General features: G+C 44.0%; 1 protein-coding gene across 2 annotated transcripts in view; it reads right to left on the minus strand.

Annotated features, from left to right (window-relative positions):
* The window catches only part of LOC119172491 (uncharacterized), a 30,341-nt gene that overhangs the window by 3,603 nt on the left and 8,886 nt on the right, over positions 1-17,852 (minus strand). The window contains exons 3-4 of one of the 2 annotated variants that reach the window (XM_037423614.2): positions 13,865-14,010; positions 11,423-11,612 (exon numbers count right to left, since the gene is read on the minus strand). In XM_037423614.2, the coding sequence (XP_037279511.2) occupies positions 11,471-11,612; positions 13,865-14,010 (288 nt within the window). In that variant the 3' untranslated portion in view covers positions 11,423-11,470. Of the gene's footprint in view, positions 1-11,422; positions 11,613-13,864; positions 14,011-17,852 lie in introns of those variants that run through there. The other variant, XM_037423624.2, reaches the window with a different exon arrangement.

The raw sequence follows: 17,852 nt of genomic DNA on the forward strand, positions 1-17,852 counted from the left end.
TCGTCCCAGTACGCAGGCAATGACAAACTAGAAAAAAGGAGAAATACCGATGTCAAGAACTTGTTGCAGTCATCGTGAACTGCTGAAGCGTAGTTAATAAAGTTGCTGAGCTCTTGGGCTTAATTGAGAGTGTTAACGCAGATGTAGTCCTTGGCACAGAATCTTGGCTAAAGCCCTCGATTGCTGATAGTGAGGTGTTTCCGCAAAATTACGTCGTCTATCGCAACGATAGGCTCACAGCAGGTGGTGGCATTTTTTTACTTGTTCGTTCTTGCTTACAGTCATTTGAAGTTGATTATAAGTGCGACGCACTGGAGTCTGTATGGTGCAAGATAATACTGCCTGATAACTTTGCGTTTTTGGTCGGAGTGGTTTATCGCTCGCCGAGCACAGATATCAGCATAATGCAAACATTAGATGAAATTCTTTCTGAAGCGTCAGCCCAGACACTACTCCTAGGGGGGGATTTTAATCTGCCTGGCTTATCCTGGGGTATTGGTTCCTGTATAAGTATAAGCGGAAGCATGAACCTTCCGATGAAAAATATCGTCGACACATTTGGTTTGACGCAGTACGTTGCCACCCCTACACGCAATGACGCTGTGTTAGACTTGTTGTTTTGTAACTCGCCAAATTTCGTAAATGACGTGACTGCGATTCCAGGAATTAGTGACCATCTTGCTGTTGTTGCTTGTATCCGAAAGAAAAAAGTGTGTGCGAAGTTACCTACGCGTAGAAGGATCTACTTTTATGACAAGGGTGACTACGATGCAATTTCTAAAAAACTTCGAAATTCGTTCCCTGTTTTCGAATGTCTTTTTGAGGAGGGCAATGTGCATGATACGTGGGACAAATTTAAGAATATATTTTCCGTGTTAACAAACAGACATATCTCCAGTGTTCATTCATCACGGCTAAAAAAGCACAAACAACCATGGGTAACAGCACATATATTAAAACTTATCAACAAAAGGAAGAGGGCATTAGGCGCATTCAAGAAAAGCAAATCAGTTGCTCACTTTGAAAAACTGAAGTCGATTACCCACGAATATAAGCTAAAGATAGAAAAAGCTAAAGATTATTACTTCACTGAGCTGAGCAACAAAATGAAATCAAATCCTAAAATGTTTTGGAAGTACTTAAAACAGTGTGACTCAGATTCCTTTGGAATACAGGAGTTAAATTATAACGGCAAGGAGGAGGATAAGGCTGCATGCCTAAACAACTGTTTCCACTCGGTATTCTTACCCAAACACAGCTGTAATTATCATCCAACTATTATGAGCATTTCGCCTATGCTTCCTGTCGAGCTTAGTGTTAATGGAATTGAAAAACTATTGAAGGACGTTGATGAGAGTAAATCTAGTGGTCCAGATGAAATTTCTTCGCATGTACTCAAGCGTTGTGCGGGGCCAATTTCTATGTATCTTTATGCAACTTTTGAAAGATCTTTAGCGACAGGTACCTTACCACATGACTGGAAAATTGCGCACGTGGTACCGATACATAAAGGTGGGTCCAAAAAAGACGTCAGTAATTATAGACCAATATCGCTTACGTCTATCCCGTGTAAAATCCTCGAACATATTTTATACAAAGAAATAATAACTCATTTAAACAAGCATAAGGTACTAATCAACGAGCAGCATGGATTTCGCAGAGGGCTGTCTTGCACAACACAATTAGTCGAATTTTATCATGATGTAATATCGGGCGTAGATACTGTAGGACAGGTTGACGGTGTGTTCGTGGATTTTCGGAAAGCGTTTGACACTGTGTCACATTCACTCTTACTGTTTAAGCTTACCACCCTGAACATTGATAAGACTGTTTTTAAGTGGATCGAATGTTACCTTTCCCAAAGAACACAAACCGTAGTACTGAATGGAAAATGCTCCAAATACACGGATGTTACCTCAGGGGTCCCACAAGGCTCCGTCCTGGGTCCGCTATTGTTTTTAATTTATGTTAATGATATCTCTGCAGGAATTTCATCTTATATACGGTTGTTTGCGGATGACTGTGTTGTGTACAGAAAAATTTTTGATCACAATGATGTATTAGAACTTCAGAAAGACTTATCACTCATTCATAGGTGCTGTACCAAATGGAAAATGAATTTGAATATAACAAAGTGTGTACATATTTCATTTACCAAAAAGATGAAACCATTTCAGTCACAGTACCATCTGAACAATGTACAGTTGAAACAACAGAGTACATATAAGTACCTAGGTGTAATACTATCATCTGAATGTTCATGGAGGCCTCAGGTTGACGCTCTCATAGCCAAAGCTGGTAAGGCCTTAAATTTAATTAAAAGAAACCTGCGATGTTCGCATGTGAATTTAAAACGTATGGCATACACTACTTGTATCAGACATACATTAGAATACGGTTGTGTCGTGTGGGACGCCGCCGAGGTAACCTTCATTGCTGCTCTGAAACAATTACAAAATTGTGCTGCCAGGTTCGTCTTGGGACGGTACGGAAGGAGGGAGAGCTGCACTGCAATGAAGGCTGAGCTAGGATCGGAGTGTCTTTCTGACCGCCGCCAGAAGCAGAGATTAAAATTTCTTTACTGCATTTACTACAATAAAACTGGAATTATTAGAGAAATATACCTACACAACCCTCATTACACTTCAAAACGTTTTGATCATAGTTGCAAAATTCGGGAATACCCAGCTAAAACGAACATGTATGCCAATTCATTTTTTCCTATAACGATTAAACAGTGGAACAGGCTAACTGAAATGCAAGTACATAGTGGGAACGAAGGTGTATTTTATTCACTGCTGTAAACCCGTGTTGTAACCAGAACGAAGATGTATTGATGTGTGAACAAAATTCTACTATGTGTGTGAACGAAAATGTATTTCAGTTATTTATGTGTGAACAAAGTTGTATTGTGTTTGTGAACGGAGATGTACGTCATTTATTGATGTAACCCCCCTGCTATAACACCTTCGGGCGCTGCGGGTATCTGATGAATAAAAAAAAACAATGGCCTAACAAGAGCTTACGTGGGCTGAAGACGTTTTGTCGAAATATCTTGTCTGACAGATCACTTTTTCCAAAAGGCTGCTTCAGTATGGGGTATTTATTGTCCAACTGTCATCACTCACTCTAAGCTTAGATTCCCCAGTGAACGGTCACAGCTTCGACTTATACCAACCTTCACCGCGACATTCTTAGTTGCAAATCGCATACGTTAACAGAAAATGAACGGGAAGCATTTCTGTACTTGTAAGAATGCTTTCTGTAAAAAAGTTGATCACTGAATCGCTCCAGAGGCTATGATGAGTGCCGAAGGCGGGACGAAGTATTTGCTTTCATTCTCGTGACTGACAGCCAAGACCCAAAGGCGCAAATTGCCATACTCAGTTGTTTGTCCAGAACATGCCACATTTGCAAATAAACGTTATAACAAAGCTCACAAAATGGCAGTAAACCTGCGATATGTGATATAAGTATGCTTGTCTGAATACACACAACACGATAGCGAAACCGGGTGTTTTACAAGGCTGGACAGTGCACGTAACCAAACAAAAGTAGTGCAAAATAAAACAGCCGCTAACAGATTATGCGCACGACGTTTACGCTTCACAGACAGACCAGAACGATTGGGAGGCAATCGTAAAGAACAAGAGCTCTTTCACGATTTGAGCGAGCAGTTGCCGTACACGCAGTTACTCACACTTTTACAAACAGCTGCACCATAGCGAACGTCACCACTCGTCAAGGAACCTCTTGAAGATCTCCTCCGTCAGTAAATGTGGTCATGTACGGCTTTCGTACATGATTACGATACGTAAAATCGCTACCGCGACTACTTAAAACGCCAAGGAAAAGTTTGCCGCCAGAACAGCTTGCAGGCTTCCATTCGCCCGCCTACACGCCATGATGATGATAGCAATTGCAGTTCTTGTTTTCGTTTTCTAAACAATTCAATCCACCGAGAATTCAAACAGTTGGTTTCTTCCGTGCAAAATAACCTATCGCGAGTGCTTTGCCCTCTTGTTGTTATGCTCTAGCCCCGATAAAGACTATAATAATATATTTAGTCACTGCTGCATTTTTCTTTGTTGCATTTTTAACTTGAAAGTGTGGCAGTTTGGGCTAGTTGGTATACGGACGGGGGCAAATATGGACGGGATGGGTAAATATGGACGGGAGCAAAGGCCAGAGAGGAAAACCAGGCAATGGTAGAGTGTATATGAAATGACATCCAGGAGTTAGGAGGAGAGTGCGAGATAATTATACTAGGAGATACGAATGCACACATAGAAGATATAGATGGATATACCGACCCAACAGGCAAAATGATCATGGATATGTGTGAAAGGCTTGATTTGATCATTTGCAACAGTACCGAGAAGTGTGAAGGGCAAATAACATGGGAGGTAGGAAGGCTGTAGTCGACGATGGATTACGCACTGATATCACATAGGATGTATGATAAGCTCAGGGGAATGCATATAGATGAAGGTGGCTCCAGAAGTCTGGGTAGTGATCACAAACGTATCAAGCTAAGCAATTGGAAGAGCAGTGAAGGTGGGAAGAAGACAAGATGAACAAATACAAGAAAATTTTTATTCAGAAAGGCAAATTGAAATAGCCACTAAACAAATTGAGAAAGTAATCACTGAGTATAATAAAACAGTGTGGACATACACAAATCTAATTAGGCTGTTTCAGCTAGAGCTTGCTAAGGCACGTGACAAGTCACCCCGGAAAAGAAGACACAAACCCAAAAGCTGGTGCGATGAGGAAGTTAAGAGAGCCATAGCAAAACGTCAGGAAGCCTCTAGGGAACACAGACATGCTAAGCAGCGGAGTGAACCGACAGATGATGTTGAAAGAAAAATGGGAAATCTTTCTAAGCTGTAGAAGGAATGCATCCCTTCTGATCAATGAAAAGATTAGAAGAAAGGGAGCTCAGTGGCTGGCAGAAGTACATAAAAAGATAGAAAGGCAGCTGCGAAATTTCGGAACCATCTAAACTCCCTAAGAAATGAGACAAGCCTAGAGCAGAGGTTTATAACTACAGCTCAAGGTGCTAGGCTAGAAGGGGACGAAGCTATTGAATATATAAGAACAAGGGTGACCGAAAATTTTCAACAAAGAAGAGCTTTATGCACCACAATAGACAAGAATAAATCAAGTGGCGCAATGGCTCCATTTTCCCAACAAGAGTGGGAAAGGGCTGAGAAAAGGGTTCCTAGTAGTATATCAACAGGCCCAGATGGCATTACAATTATGCAGATAAAGACATTAGGTCCGAAGTCTAAGCAGGCTTTGAGAGAGGCAGTGAGCAAAATAATAATCGATGGAGAAGTTCCCGATGGATGGAAACTTAGCAGGATGAGCATGATCTATAAAGGAAAGGGGGGCAAAGCTGACATAAACAACTACCATCCTATAACAGTGACATCAGTGGTCTATAGGCTGGCGATGCAGCTTATAAAGGAAAGACTACAGGCATGGATAGAGGATGAGGGGGTGTTGGGGGAACTGCAGAATGGGTTTCAGAAACACAGGAGGTTGGAAGACAATCTGTTCTCACTGACGCAGTGCATCGAAATAGCAGAAAAGGAACACAGGCCCCTACGGCTAGCATTTTTGGATATCAAGGGAGCGTAGGATAGCGTGGTTCAAGAGGAATTGTGGGGAATACTGGACACACTAGGCGTGGAAGATGTAGTCACTATTCTTTTAAAGAATATCTATAAAGGTAACAAGGTAATTATAAAGTGGGAAAAACAGGTATCCAAGCCTGTAGAGGTAAAACGGGGGCTTAGGCAGGGGTGTCCCCTGTCACCCTTATTACTTGTGATGTACCTACAAGGATTAGAGGCCAAATTAGAGGGAAGTAAACTGGGCTTCAACATCCCTTTCGTCAAACAAGGAAGACTCATTGAACAGGCGCACTGCCAGCATTGATGTACATAGATGATATAGTGCTAATGGCCGACAACAAGGAAGATTTGCAGAGATTGGTGAACATCTGCGGTAATGAGGGAGATAGGCTAGATTTCAGATTCAGTAAGGAAAAATCTGCAGTCATGATTTTTAATGATATTGAACGTAGTGGGCTTAGAATACAGGAGGTCACGCTAGAGATAACAGATAAATACAAATATCTGGGCGTATGGATAAGTAATGGGGTCGAGTACCTAAGGGAACACGAAATATACGTGTCGACTAAAGGTAACAGGAATGCAACGGTAATGAAAACAGGGCACTGTGGAAATACAATAGGTATGATGTTATGGGAGAAATATGGAAAGGGGTCATGGTTCCTGGTCTGACGTTCGGCAATGCGGTCTTGTGCATGAGATCAGAGGTTCAAGCAAGATTAGAAATTAAGCAACGTGGAATAGGTAGGCTTATTTTAGGAGCTCACAGGAATACACCAAATTAGGGAGTACAAGGTGATATGGGATGGACATCATTTGAGGGCAGGGAAGCTAGCAGCAAGATAAAATTTGAGAAGTGATTGAGAGAAATGGGGGAGGAGCGTTGGGCTAGGAAAGTTTTCAGCTACTTGTACATGAAGAATGTCGATACAAAATAGAGGAAGCGAACCAGGAAGTTGACTGGTAAATACTTGGAAAACAGCAGGTGGCCAAACCAAAAAGAACTATCGGTTAAGAAGAAAGTGAAGGAAACAGAGACTGACATGTGGAGAATGGGCATGATTAAGAAGTCCGCACTAGAGATCTATCGAACTTTTAAGCAGGAAATTGCCAAGGAAAGGATCTATGATAATACTCGGGGTAGTTCTCTACTGTTTGAGGCCAGGACGGGAGTATTGTGAACCAGGACATATCGGGCCAAATACGAAGGGGTAGAACGGTATGCAGTGTGTGTGGAGAGGAAGAAGAAACTGTTGAACACTTGATAATGTTCTGTAAAGGGATTGACCCTATAGTTCAGGATGATGGCGCAGTTTTTCAAAGCACTAAGGTTTAGGGACAGGGAGGGCAAAATAGGCTTTAAGCGGGTAGAATTAACTAGAAGGAGGTTATCTGATTCGTGGTTAAAGTCAAGGCACGAGTGAAAATTAAACCCTTCACGGCAAAGTACAAATCCTCAACCTAACTATTTAAGAAAAAAAAAATCTAGTTTTTGGTTTATTAAGCATTACGGCTTGGTAGCGCTAGCCACCACCCGATCTAAAGGGTACAGCCATATCCATCCATCCATCCTATGACATGACGATAGTCACAGTGCGAGAACGGAACGATGACAAAGTGTCCTTCTTGTCTTTTTGCCGTCGATCTGTTCTCGCGCTATAACTATCGTCATGCATATTTAAGTTTTGATAAAGCTTAGTTGGTGCTGCGGCGTCTACGAACGGGAACGCCGCAGCGGCAACTCAATCGACAAAACTTAGATACTTCGCAGTGAAACAAAACTCACACAGAAAAACAAGATGACCTCTTTCTTTTCTAGAATAAAATCAATTGCTTTCTTTAAGAAATCACAAAATATCCACAAAGTGAATGATGACTAGTGGTGTGAAGAGTCCATCTATCTATCCGTCCATCCGTCCGTCCGTGCATGTGTCCATGCGTCCGATCGCATTGGAGAATGCAGACGGCGCGCGGGTAATACCGATGAGACGGTAGCCAAGAAAGCCGAGCGCAAACGCGCCCGCCGCTCTGCTTCGTCCATGCTCTACCAACGACCCGCCGCGACTATTCAGGAGACTGAGATAGGCGCTCCTTCCCCGCGTACCCAGACAGAGCTCGCGCAGCAGCCAATCAGAGAGTAACGGTACAGCGCCATCTAGAATATCCCCACTCAATTGCAGTTTGTATGTACTTCTATGAGACAGCGCCATGTATTATACTGCTCGAGAGATACTGCCTTCTTTTCTTTCTCAAGCTTTCATCCCTCGAATACGCGTAACGCATAACAAGATTAGACGAGGAGGAGCTCCGCCCATAAAACTGTTACGAACTTAGGGTGATCCTATTTTTTAAAAATATAGGCACACACCTAGGTAATTTGTGAAAAATTCTGCTTTTCTCTGTGGACGTACTCATGTTTGTTCTCAGAAGTCCACACATTTACATGTTTTTGTGAAATTTTAAGCAATACCAACATTTCCTAATTGCACTTCTCATATGTCTTGTCCACCTATGTGGTCAATAAGATATATGGTGAACTCTACGACGCCCGCCACGGCGCTGCAGGAAGCGCTGCCAGCGTGTTGCAGACCGACATTCTTTTCCCTCCCTCTACACCAGCTACAAAGGTGCGGAGAAGGAGAGGAAAGAGTAACCGGTCGAACCAGTCCCCAAGTCTACGAAGTTAAAAGAACAATAAGGTTGGGTGATATCGATTCTCTCATCAGCATGCTTCGTCTCTGCGTCAATCGCGCATACTAAAAGATACAAAGACTTAATGGCTTTCCTAGAGGGAGCCCTATATGTCGAGCTGAAATACATGCCTTCTAGACCTGAAATTACTGGTAAAAAAGTGCACAATATCAATGCCCTGAGACATATCTCAACCTGCCTAGTTACAACACTAAATTTCCTACAAAGATTGTGTAAGTACTGTACACTAATAAATATTTTTGAAGTCTCGTTTAGGTGTTTGTTATATGACCGATAAGCTAGTTTCACCTTGTCCTTTTCTAGTCTAAAAAAACACTTCCCTGCAACGGAACAAAAAAAAAAAGAAAGAGAAACTCCTAGAGGAAAATTTATTCGACCACCATCTTATCAAATGGAAAATGTATAGATTACACAGCAACTTTGATTATTTCTTGATTTCCCTCTTTCTCAGGTGTTCAATAACACCCCAAAAGTCACTATGTTCTCAATGCCATGCAGGGTGTGCCCTGGTCTTAGTTTGTCTGATTATTTCCTGCCGAAATGTGGTGAAAACAAGGGATGTTGCTGTGTTGGTTGGGTGGTGGTGGGGTCCTAGCTACCAGTGCGCCATTCGCCAGTCATCTCAGCCTCTATAGAGTGTAGATCCAGTTACAAGTGAATCCTTCAAGGTGCCTTGTGAAATCCACACTAAACCATTTGTTAAGGTAGTGCTATGAGGGAAGTTTTCCATCAAATTGGGTAAAATAATTAGCGACCCAGAATGCTAGTAGAGGTGATGCCATGGATCAGTCACAACATACTATATAGTTTCTGCTTTGTTTGTTCTGTATTTCCTATTGTAGCTACATTTGCATTCAGTTGTTTAAGTCTAACATAGTATCCTCGTATTTAATTTACTTGTTGATGTTTTGTTTGATTTGCTTTGTCATTTTATGTTTTCATTTCATTTCACAATTGTCATACCACTCATCGCGCATTGATCATCAGCATAAGGTTGCCATTCCGTTTTGCCGCACCAAATTCTTTTCAGCAGCCTTCTTACCGAAAACAGCCGCCGATTGGAACCACCTTCCCTCTTCCGTTGTATCAATAACAGACCCTTTGTTATTCAAGACTGCAATTTCTCAGCAATGCTTGTAACTATACGCAGTTTCCATGATCTATCTTTGTCTTGTATGTGCTTGAATTCTTATACATTTTTAGTTGACTTCTGTTGCCTTCCTGATTTGCGCATCTGATACTTGTTTCTTTATTTTGTCTTTTTTTCTTGTGTGTTATATATGATGTACCCACCCCCTCTGTAATGCCCTACGGGCCCTGAGGGTATTCTAATAAATAAATAAATAAATAAATATGTGTCCTACTCCCTTTCATAAAGCTTTGCACGAATAAAGGTAAAATAAATGAAGTGAGAGTGTTTTAGCATGCAACAAATTGTTTTGGGAAGGGAGAGAGCAATTTGACATAAATTTTCTTCTTAAAATTTTATTTTCTTCTGGATTTATTCAGCTTGTTCTTGTATTTTTGCATTTTACAGTTAATTTTGACTGCTTAATTTCATTGGGTTTCTTGTTCATTTTCTTAGCCTTATTGTTTTACCTGTACGCATTGTATATTTCACTTCCATGTATTTTCTTTGTATACTACTATGCCTTTTTTTGAATATTATATATCAATATTTCGCACCTGCTATAGTTTCTGCTTGAGACTGCAATATCAATAAATAAAATAAATAAATGAGACGAGCATTGATCAGGACGCCCTTCAATGGCTAGAAGTCGCGACAAAACACTGCAGCACACTGTCTTTGATGGCATCACGCAGTTTCACCAGCCACCGCGTAGCCCAGATGTCACTCCTTCAAACTTCTTTCGCTTACCCCGATTGAAAAGGCTCATGAAAGGACAGCACCAAGATTTGGTCAAGGCCATTGAAGGGAGCTCCAAAGCATTCGGACATACTGTGTTACTACACAAGAGGCATAATTTGGAAACAACCTATGTAGATGCATCAAAAACTTCAATAAGATTTTTCAACGTTCAGTCCTACTTTATAGACAAGCTCTGTACTTTCTAAGAATTTGTTAATGCCAGTTCCATTGCATGCATTGTTGGTTAAATGATACTTTCTTCAACCATGTCCAAGGAACTACACATAATGCTGAAATGCATGTTTACCAGTAGTAACGGCTGACTGCACATCTATTAATTTTGGCATAGAAGAGTTTGCGACCACTTTTTGCATTGGCAACTCCAACTGTCAATAACATTGGTTCATGTTAAAGAAAGCACAAACAGAGTTAATGCCAACATTGTAATAGGCTTTGCTAATCAGGTAGCTTTGGGATGGCCAGGTGGTTGAACATTTATGAAAGGCATCAGCTGCTGTTCATTAGAGCGTGGCATGAAGCTACATAAAAGATCGATACAGCTTCATGATGTACAGTTGCCCATTTTTTTCACCCGAACATCGATCACCAATTCGATTAGCACTTGTTCCTGGTGTCTAGATCCCAAAACAACTTTGCAGAAGACAGCTGCACAGGACCAGTCATTGGATGCATACACATATTCTCATTCATTTCACTGCTGTGCTCCTTTATACACCGCTGGTTGACTGGCTGATCAATGCACGTGCTTTCAGGTTTAAAAAATTGGTAGCTGCAGATATTTATATAATTATAGGATACTAGCTGATGAGCACCACTAACTGCACAATCATAACCACATTTCGGATCAGCACATCCATTGATTGATATGTGGAGTTTAAAGACCAAAAACCACCATATTATTAGGAGAGACGCCGGAGTGAAGGGCTCGGGAAATTTCAACCACTTTTGGTTAAAATTGCACCCAAATCTAGGCACACGGGCCTACAGCACTTTCGCCTCCACTGAAAGTGCAGCCGCCGTAGCTGAGATTCAATCCCGCGAGCAACACATTCAAGCCATATGACAACATGCAATGGTATTTTACCATTTGACAAGTGCATTCATTGATGCCTGAGACTCTAACAAATGGCTCTCTCAGAAGGCGAAGCAGACGGTTGCACAGACAGTCGATCAGTGATAACAAAAGTATAAAATAATTTATTGCATCCTATGCGCCTGTGCCTACTTAAGGAGTGGCAGCTTCGAGCTGCGGTTGCTTGTTTTGCAGTGATTGCAGGTAACGCATACGAATCCACACCGCTTGGCACATCTTCAGCAGTTTTGGGTCCCGCAAGCCTTCTTTCGATGTCGCAAAAGAGTACTGCTGCCTGCAATAGAGATTGAGGTTTTGCTTAAAATAAAGCAGAAACAAACCCGAGAAGCACTTCTTGCTATAGACTATTTTACTGACGGGTTTCAGTGCCATGATATTGGGCTGTGAACATTAGTGTATTGCGTCTTTAACAGCTAAACGAACAGAGATGCGGTAGACCCATACGCGTGAAAACAGTCGGGCTTGTGCATACGGTGTTTCATGGCCTTACTATTTCACGTAGCAACATTCAATTACAAGAAAACATCGGCTTAACAGCCCAAGATGGTGGCACCCAAAGCAACAGTAAAGCCCCTTTGCAGTCTGGTGTGTAGGACGAAACCTGGCAGTACCTGTTACTTACGAGATAGCAGAGAGACATGTTAATTCCCACGTGATGCACGAGCAATATTAGCCAGCACGTATGTTTAGATTAGAATGCACACCGCCTGGTGCATCACGTCCCTGCGCTGTGCCACAACAGAATCACATCCACAGGTCAACAGCATCGTGTGGATTGCAACATGCGCGACCACCAGATGTCGAAGGCCATGCGATAATAAGTATGGTGTCGATCAGAACCACAGGGAGGCACACGTACCACTATTTTGAAACGACACCACAGAACAGGGTGAGAATATTGAATAACACAGGAACAGAGTATTTTCGTCCTGTTCTGTCACACCATTTCATAAACACGAATCTGAACCAAATCACCCAATCATTCGTACTGCTTATAATTGAAATGTGTTGAATTCTCTCCCCCCAAGAGAGGAAGAAAGCTTGTGGACACGCTACGAGGGACTGAAACACCCAACGGTCCGGCTTGCATATGACTGTCTTTGTTCCATAATTTTTAATGGCTTCATGAGTGAAATTTTTTGTCATTGCTTAACAGTACTCACTTTAATTTCTCACTCACCATGACTAATAAGGCTGTGTTTTGAGTAAGCTACATGAATGCTAGTGGCCACAAGCATTTTTTTTTTCGTAGGGCTCTCCAAGCGACCACTACGTGTTCAAACATCATTGCCCCCCCCCCCCCTCCCGCCCCTCAACAGAAATTCTATAATTCAGTATTTCAGAATTGGTGTCCAGAGTTTAGTCATTCTGGCAATCAGATGTGTCTTGATTCTTTTGAAGTCAAACGCCCCTCATAAATCACCCGTACATATGCAATATGTCTTCTTTCAAATGGTAACGTTAGCCGACATGTCATTCGGACTACCTCCACCATCTTCAATGTCTCGGTCCTTGTGGGACTAAATTTGAAGACTGAGACCCAGTAGCTGAGGTGAGATTCTAGGCTTGTCTGAATAGTAAATTTTAGGTTCAGAGCAAATTCGAAACAGATAGCAATTTAATTCAACTAATTTTGCATTGAATTTGAATATATTGTATATCACAGTATAAAAAAAACATATTTGTCATGACCTAACTAACCTGCATAATATTTTTTTTTATTGAACTAAGGAGGGTGCAAATGTCATTCTTTTTGGTTTAAAGGAAGTGGAAGAACTTTGAATAGTAGTAGGATTTGACTTTCAAGAAAATGCAATACGTAACCTGTAGAATATGTTACATTTTAGGATTTATTATACTTTGGGCATATAAGGCAGCATAACATAAACCTAAAAAAAGGAAGAATCAATGTGAGTGAAATATGTTCATCCAATATTGAAGTGGGGCTTTGCGGTGGGGCAGATTTCCCCTGCATAAATGTATTCAGGAGACAGCATCGCTACACTGCAGCAAAACCACTTTACGGGGGGATTGCATGATGACTAATATACACCTATTCGTTCAGAAATTTCCAACAATGTATATTCAAACGGAAGCGAATTATAATACATAAAGATTTGTCTGAATTTTAGAAGAACTCAAATATTCGCAGAAGCCTAGCCTCTTCATTCTGTTGCAAGTGACCCTAATCGCTTAGGAAGTACATGACATCAACAAGGCCACTTCTAGTATCTTCCAAGTGATCTCGAAAAGCAAAAAAAAACTGCGTCACCAGTTGTTTAGGTATATAACAGAGCTGACACATTGTGATGCTGAGGTCGAAAAAACCTGGATTCATTGACAAAAAAAGACAAATTTTCAATGGGAGATATTGAACCTGACAGATGCTTTTCCAACAGATGAAATTGTTTACTGCGAGGCCGATGCTTTAACAAGTTCTCCCTGAGAACTGCTTTTCCCCGTGTGATTGTACAAACAGCCATTCTGTCTCCTCAACCTTTCTGCGGTAGTTCTCTAAGGGCTCACCTCAGCATTCGACGGCATGAGCGGAAGTAACCCCTCTGGAGCAAACTCATGGCGAGGTAGACGTGGCACCGGCACACAGTCACTGGGTCACCAATGCGCAGAGCCAGCTTCAACTGCTTCACCGAGACTTGTCCTGCTGCCTCAGCCTGCAGAAAAGCTGCACTGAGTGGGACATAGTAGTAATATGAAGAAAGGAATAATCTTTCGAAAAGCAAGGAATCAATTGCAAAACATTTTTCGTCTTTCATCTTTGACGGAAATAAGTGTCAATTTAACTCTTTCGTTACTGCACAAGAATGATTATTTTTCACGTGTCTAGCAAAAATAGTTTTTGCCAGGTTGAGAAGTACTCCTGCACACATTGCAGCATACCAAATTTTGCACAAAATTATCTTTACAAAAAATATATGTTGTAGAGCAGCACTAACATTTTGTAAGAAATAAAAAATGTAAAAACTGCATAATTTTTGGGGACGAGCTGGTAAACAATACAATAAAAGCACTATATATTCAAAAATATTTAAAACTGAGAAAACAGTACATACATTTTAAATATAACTAATCCGGGAACAGCATGAAAAAATAATGAATATTGTACAAAACGCTTCTATTCACATAGACAGAAAATTCGAACGGAGGTCATGCTTCATTCCTCATGTCATGGGGGGCGCTGGCGCCGATCGACGGGAGCGGTCGCATACCACGTCGCCTCTGTGAAATATCGCAATTATTTGCGTCACATCAAGTCCTTCTCCTGCAAGCCTTCTACCACCGTCTCCAAGAACGTCAGCCGCAACCGTAGACATCACGTCTTGCCAAGGTGGGCCGTCTTCTGACCCTTTTTCGGTCACTTGAAGCTTTCGCCAAACCACCGTGGAGTTAAGCCTAACCACAGTAAGGGCCGCTCTGGCCCTGCCCGGGGTTTCCCCGGTAATGGCGACTCCAAATCAAGTCACCGGCTACGATCCGGAGTCCCTACAGATCATACAGATGAATATCGCTCAAACCGAGACACCTCTACCAACCGAGCAAGAGTACCTCAAGGATATGCTCCGCGTCTGGCGTGGAAGGAAGAACACAGCAGTGGTGTCGAGAGACGCCAGGGCTGCTGCAGCCAAACAACAAGCAGCGTCTCGCCCTCAGCAAGCACAGGGCAAGAACGCGCCGAGCGTCACCTCGCAGCGCGCCAAGCAACTCCAGTGGCGGCCGAAGAACAAGCCGCGCATCGAAGAATACGACATCATAGTGGTGCTGAAACCGCGTGAGACGCTCGACCTCAAGGCCACGTTTGGTCCTGGACAAGCCGGCGCTGCAGTCCGCAGCATCCTCGGAGCCGACGCAAGTGTGGGACTTGCGGTGTGGCCCCTCTGGGATCAAAATGTACTTGTGTGCACGCTCAAATCAGTGGACGCCGCCGAGAGACTCCTCCGGGACATTAAGCTGCCAGTCGGGGGCCGCCAGCTAACATTCCGGGGACATCCCATCCCAGTTCTGTCGGGGCGTCGTGCATGTCTCTCAAGACGAAACGTCCGAAACTGTGAAAAGCAAGCTCAGTGCTGAGCCAAATATAGTGTCTGTGCGCAAGCTTGGGGACACCCCGGTTGCGGTGATCACCTTCGTGGGGACCAAGGTGCCACGGACGGTGTTATACAACTGCAAGCGGCTCCCTGTTCGCTTGTATAAGAAGACAGTGCCTGCATGCCCACTTTGTGGCACAGTGGACCATCGAGCAAATACTTGCCAACGCCCGCAGCCCGGCCGCTGCACAAGCTGCGGCGTTCAGGTACCTGCTGCTACTTCTGACGGCCCCACAGAACACCAGTGCGTTCCGAGCTGCCTCCTCTGCGGCGGTGGCCACAAGACTGGAGCTCCCGGTTGTGCTGGACGGTTCCGGCAGCCGGTCAAGTCGGGATCCCCACGCGGATCCAAGCCGAGGACAACGGGGGAAGAGGGGGGAACAAACAGGCTCAGACTCCCAAGACTGGCCCCAAGAAAGCACCAGCCGCCAAGTCGAATAAGCCAGAACCCAAGAAGACCAACACCGGGCACTCCACCAATGTGAAGTCTGGGACCCCGTCGGAGCCTCCCGTCTTGGTCAAGGACTTCCCACCCTTGACACCCGTCCAAGCACAAGTGAGCTGTTGGGGTGAGACAGTCTCCGGACCTTCCTCTTTTCCCTCCCCTACCGAAACCGCCATACAGCAGCAGATAGGGGAGCTCAGGCGCCAGAACCAAATTCTTGCACGCAAAATTCAGGAATTAGAAGCCAAGCAGGTTGGGTCATCCGAGCCCGTGCAGGAAGCCAAGGCAGAGGACGGGGATGACGGCTCTTCCGTCACATCCCACCTCACTCGCGTCTCGCGGCAGGACGCGGACACGGTAGTTGGACCAGCTTCCATTACCGGATCCATTGGTCGCATCGAGTCCCTAGAGCGTAAATCCGAGCAATTAGAGGCGAGCGTGGCAGCCCTCCCCACTCAAATCATGTCGGCAGTCCGCGAGTCCTTTCAGGACATGTTCACGGCAGCCTTAACGCAAGCACTTCCCAAAATTGTGGCGCAGGTCTCTAACTCAGTCCTTAAAGCCGTGCAGCCCTGGGTTATCGCCCAAATTAAAAACACCACTCAGAGCGACTCCCCGCAGGTTAAACACAAGCCGGCCTCCCGTCAGGCAGCAGAAGAAGGCTTTTTGGGGCCGGCTCCAGGTCCGGACCGGTCCTCTGCACCGTAAATAAATACTAAAATATGGCTAGCCGATCTAATAAACAAGCTAAATATCTACAAAAATTTGAGATTATACAATGGAACTGCAGGGGTTTTAGAGCCTGGAAAAAACGGTCACACTTCCAGCTCTACTTGCAGTCCCTCGGAAACATGCCCGCCTTGCTTGCTTCGCAGGAGCCCGGTTTGGACGTTAAATTCTCTGGCTATAGCACTTTCCAGGGGGGGGGGGGCCTAGTCATGCATCCTGGTGAACAAGGCATATACCGCGATTCAGGTCGATTTAAACTTAAGTACTGAACAAGAATACCCAATGGTCAGAGTACTGCCTCTCAGACGTCGCGACCAGTCAATACACATCCTAAATATATACAGCCCCCCGCATAAGCCACGTGTAACTTTTAGCGAAATCTTCCTCTGGGCGATCAAGTTGGCAGACAAGGACCCCTTAGTGATCGTGGGAGACTTCAATGCTCCCAGCCTTCACTGGGGCTATCACTACGAGAAGGCCAGAGGACGTAAGCTGGCGGAACTTATCTCCACCCTTCGCCTCACGCTGCTCACGGATCCGGCGTACCCCACTCGAGTGGGGAACTCGGTGACCCGTGACACGTGTCCGGACTTCTCTCTCGTAAAAAATGCTAAGGATGCTACCTGGGAGAACTTGGGCGATTCTCTAGGCAGTGATCACTGCCTTCTCCGGGTCACACTCCTGGATAAGTCAGCTCATAAAAAATGCGGTCAAGCCAAGTTGACCGATTGGACCCAATTTTGCAATCAGACTATCCCTCCCGTACTATTTTCTGGAGGCTATGCAGAATGGGCTGAACACGTAAACAACATTCAGAAAAGACTTGTTACTACCCTCCAAACCAACGAAAATATCCCCGCAGTTGACATTCACCTCCTACACTTGTGGGAGGCGCGCCGAAGCTTAACAAAACGTTGGAAAAAGCAGAAGACTAATCGCAAATTACGTATCCACATAGCCCAACTCACAGAACAGGCTGCAGCATATGCTGCTCAACTCTCAGATTCAAATTGGATAGCCCGCTGCGACGCCGCAGCTCGTTAGATGAGCTCGAAGGGGACATGGCGTCTCTTTCGCAGTCTCATAGACCCCTCTCAAACGAGAGGGGAGGCGCAGAAGCAGCTCCGGCGAGCTCTGCAAGGGTACCAAGGCACTCCGGCACAACTTGCGGATGCTCTGTGCGATAGGTATCTCTGTCGTACGGAGGACCTGCCTGGGCCGGCGTACACATACTCTG

This window comes from Rhipicephalus microplus, chromosome 3 (genome assembly GCF_043290135.1).
Source record: "Rhipicephalus microplus isolate Deutch F79 chromosome 3, USDA_Rmic, whole genome shotgun sequence".
Lineage (NCBI taxonomy): Eukaryota > Metazoa > Arthropoda > Arachnida > Ixodida > Ixodidae > Rhipicephalus > Rhipicephalus microplus.